This window comes from Lathyrus oleraceus, chromosome 3, assembly GCF_024323335.1.
Source record: "Lathyrus oleraceus cultivar Zhongwan6 chromosome 3, CAAS_Psat_ZW6_1.0, whole genome shotgun sequence".
Taxonomy (NCBI): domain Eukaryota; kingdom Viridiplantae; phylum Streptophyta; class Magnoliopsida; order Fabales; family Fabaceae; genus Lathyrus; species Lathyrus oleraceus.
Genome location: NC_066581.1, coordinates 449,048,283 through 449,051,955, shown reverse-complemented (window position 1 = coordinate 449,051,955; position 3,673 = coordinate 449,048,283). Strand labels below are relative to the sequence as shown.

Below are 3,673 nucleotides of genomic sequence, written 5' to 3'. Positions count from 1 at the left end.
ATTTATTTGCACAAACTCTTTAAATTTCTCATATTTGTATATCTTATAAATATTAAGTGTTAAGAAACATTGTAGTTGTTGTAACATTTATATACTTATGATTGTATATCAAAGTATAGTTGTAATCATTTCTACTAAATTGTTTGTTTAAAGTAGATGAAGTCTCTTGGAAGGTTGCTTGAGCAGTGAAGTCTCTTGCCTATGTGCTTGAGCAATGAAGTCTCTTTCTAGTGTGATTGAGTAGAAGTATCTTGTAGGATTGCTTGAGCGAAAGTCTCTTTCTACAATTGTTGAGAATGTGTTTAATGAAAAATTGTTCTCTATGTGACTGTCATGTCAAGCCACTTCAAGGCTACAAAAAGTTTAGACATGATATTTCGTGCTTTAAATGGTAAGAATCCTCAATTGGAGTCAATCTTAAATGAAAACAAAAACTTAAGCAAAAAACATTTTAGTATTTTATTTTTCATAAGTCATAGATACTTTGTTCCCTTAATTATTTTATCAGGGATTTGATACTAACCATTGCTATGGAAAAACATATTTTGGGAGATGTCAACCCTTAAAATCAATTTCAATTACTTCGAGGGATTAGTCTTTGCGGCTGCATGTAGGGATGCATTGTATAACAGAGAAAAAGTTAAAATATTGTAATATGCAATTGAATTTTATTGTTAAAAGTATGCAAAAAGTATGAACTTTCGTGTTTTAATGTTAAATCCATCTAAGTTATATGTCAAGTATGACTTGGTAGTTGAGGTGAGGACTGGAGAGTTAAGCAGGAGTTGGGTGATATGGAGATTAGCGGTTCTTATCCCCCCACCCACAACATTAACACTATCATACTGACATTCTGTCATTCCAAAAAACATTATGACGGATCTGTTTTTTTTCCCTACAATATTTGTAGGTGGCTTCTGCAGAGCTGGAACAATTACTCCAGTCCCACCCAGAGATAAAAGATGTTGCAGTTGTTCCGTAATCTCTTCATTTCTTCGCTAGTCTCACGAATCCATTTGTTTCTCTTTCAATTTCTCACACAAAATAATCTTTTATAAAATATGTTCTTGGAAAAAGGCAAGTTATAGTGTGTGCTATATATGCTAGGACAGAATGCATAACCTTTGAAAATCTATAACAGATACCCTGATGAAGATGCTGGCCAGGTTCCCCTAGCTTTTGTGGTAAGGCAACCTCAAAGCTCCACGGGTGAAGCAGAAATAATAGATTTTGTAGCCAAACAGGTGCTGTTTTCTTGAACCTTTTCATTCTTCTACTTGATATTTTAGTTTTCTTTTCTAAAATCAGTAAATTTCCTTCTTGTTTGCTTGTTGATGAAAAGTATAAATTATTGCTATATTTTTATTTGTATTTTGCTTGAGTTTGTAGGTTGCACCATACAAGAAGATAAGGCGTGTGGTATTTGGCCATTCCATACCTAAGAATGCAGCAGGAAAGATACTGAGGAAGGAGTTGTTGAATAAAATTTTCATTCGACGAACATTTCCTAGGTTATAACGCCTTTCAAGAAAAATACTCATGTTTGGATCTGACAAAAATAAGACAACAATGATGATCATGATGATAATGAAGGGGATGGCTATAATTCTCTAAAGAGAACCTTTAGAGGTGAGATTATGTATAAGTAAAAGCTTTTTCAGTGGAGCTTGCAGAATAACTACCAATCAAGTTAGGGTTGATATTATTAAATTATCTATGAATTAAAGAAATAAAAACCACCAATGAATTTATGGTTGATACTTAATACCATCAATAATGAGAATTAAACTCAGGAACCCTAAGACTGGTTTTAGTATATAGACCAGCTGCAAAAACTAGGAATAAAAGGAGAAAGGAACTCTAGAAATGAAGTATATCAAGGAAACTTCGTCATCAATAATTGGAAGGAACCAGAAGAGAAGAACAATTTGGATTAAAAAAATTCAATTTAGTTGGCTATTGTTGGTAACAACTGCAAAATGAAAAGTAGGGAGAATGAATTGAATATTGACACGGAAGACCAAACAAGTATTGTAAAAGCCTGTACTAATTTAATATTGGTGCAAAACCTGATAATGTTGTAGGTGTATAATTACTGTTACTATATTATTAGTAACAATTATTTCTTTCCTTCAGTAATATTATTGTTTAAGGAAAGTCACGATCTGTTCTTCATTGAAGAAATAAACCTATAAAACTTCAACATAAAAGGGTCTCATGTCATTGGTTGATGATATGGTTACTTTGTCTTGGCCAAAACATCATTAATGTCTCCAACAATGTCATTAAAGGGGATATTTTAATGCATCTTATGTTTCTTTAGAAAACTTCGCAAAAATATAATAATACCTATAAATTTTAGATATGCATTTTCGCACTATTAGCCGACAAATTTCGACTAGGGGAAAAGTCAATTTAGATCAGGGGTTCCGTCGGAAGCTCCTCGACAGAAGGGTAGACTAGTCTGCCGGTCGGCACATGCATGCTTTGGTCGAAGTCGAAAGGTTTTTGAGCGGAGAATGAGAACGTGGAACGTAAAGAAGTCGTGGGTAGTTATGCATCAAGATGGGGGAAGTGGTCTGACACGTGGCACCTCAAGAAGGCTTTGTAATCTCCCGACGGTTACTTTCTAATTAGTATTTAAGTCAATGTTAGGTTAGAATTCGAAGGTGGCAATTTGAACATTTGCAGTAGGGGTAAAGCTTGAAGTACCAAAGCGTTTACGAGAAAAAAGTTACTCTCCTCACAAACAATGTATTTTGCCTCCACTTTATAATTACAAGTCATTTAATTTTCGCAAAGCTTATCTTTTGTCTTGTCTTACTTTATCGTTTATCATCTTTCTTTCAGTACTTTATCGTTTCTACTTGTCATTTTACCTTTATTATTTCCTTGACTCGTCAAGAGTCTCATTTACACCCTTTCAACCAGTCAGAAACATTGTCTACCAAATAGCCATACACCCAAAACACTAAGTCCGGGACTCCTTAGTCAATCCTGCAAGTAAACCTCATATAGGAAGGCTAGAGATTGTTGCACAAAATAATAAATTGGCACACCCGGTGGGACCTCTACATTGTTAAGTTGTATACGATTGTACAGTGGAAAAATGAGGTCTCCTAGACCCCACTAAGAAACGTCTTCGGCGGGAGACACAACGACGCCCCAGGTCGCTGACACCGGCTCTAGTATGGCGTCGACAATGACCAATTCTAACGCCGTGTCAGCCACAAACTCCGACACCAACAACCATGGGAACTATGGGCAACATATGCCTAGTTACACGACTCCTATACACAGAACATTGGGAATGCCGATAAAGTTTATGGAAAACATGCATAACCTCAGTTCGACTTACAACGATACCTCGTCATGACCATTCCCTCGTTATCAGGGGTTTAGACCTTTGGCAACCCCATTTGGTCGGCCCTCAGGGTTCAGATTGACGTCGCAATCAGTCCCAACATTTACGTCAAGCTTCGTTGTCGTTATGAGACAGCAAATGGACGAAAGTAACCATGAAATGGTACACATGCTAACTCAGCAAATGGATACTATTTTAAGGCCTTTGATCCAGGATTCGACACAGAGTTATCAACAGTTGGTGACCCAAATGACCAGGATTGGGGACTTTTTGGGAGCTCCAAGGGCTCAAGTGCGTCAAAATCCCACA

The 3,673-nt window shown here is 36.3% G+C and overlaps 1 protein-coding gene across 1 annotated transcript; it reads left to right on the top strand.

Moving 5' to 3' along the window:
- Nucleotides 1-693: 693 nt before the first annotated feature.
- On the top strand, nt 694-1,518 carry LOC127131628 (4-coumarate--CoA ligase-like 9). The gene is made up of 4 exons (XM_051060542.1): nt 694-807; nt 911-978; nt 1,142-1,244; nt 1,390-1,518. Exons 1-4 carry the CDS (start codon nt 694-696, stop codon nt 1,516-1,518), a joined length of 414 nt encoding a protein of 137 aa, XP_050916499.1.
- The last annotated feature ends 2,155 nt before the right edge of the window (nt 1,519-3,673 follow it).

Bases quoted from the DNA above. Each gene is read 5' to 3' on its own strand.
- LOC127131628 (XM_051060542.1), top strand. From the start codon at position 694: ATGAACTTTCGTGTTTTAATGTTAAATCCATCTAAGTTATATGTCAAG. The intron at 979-1,141 runs GTAATCTCTTCA...AATCTATAACAG, and splicing joins AAAGATGTTGCAGTTGTTCC to ATACCCTGATGAAGATGCTG. The intron at 1,245-1,389 runs GTGCTGTTTTCT...TTGAGTTTGTAG, and splicing joins TAGATTTTGTAGCCAAACAG to GTTGCACCATACAAGAAGAT.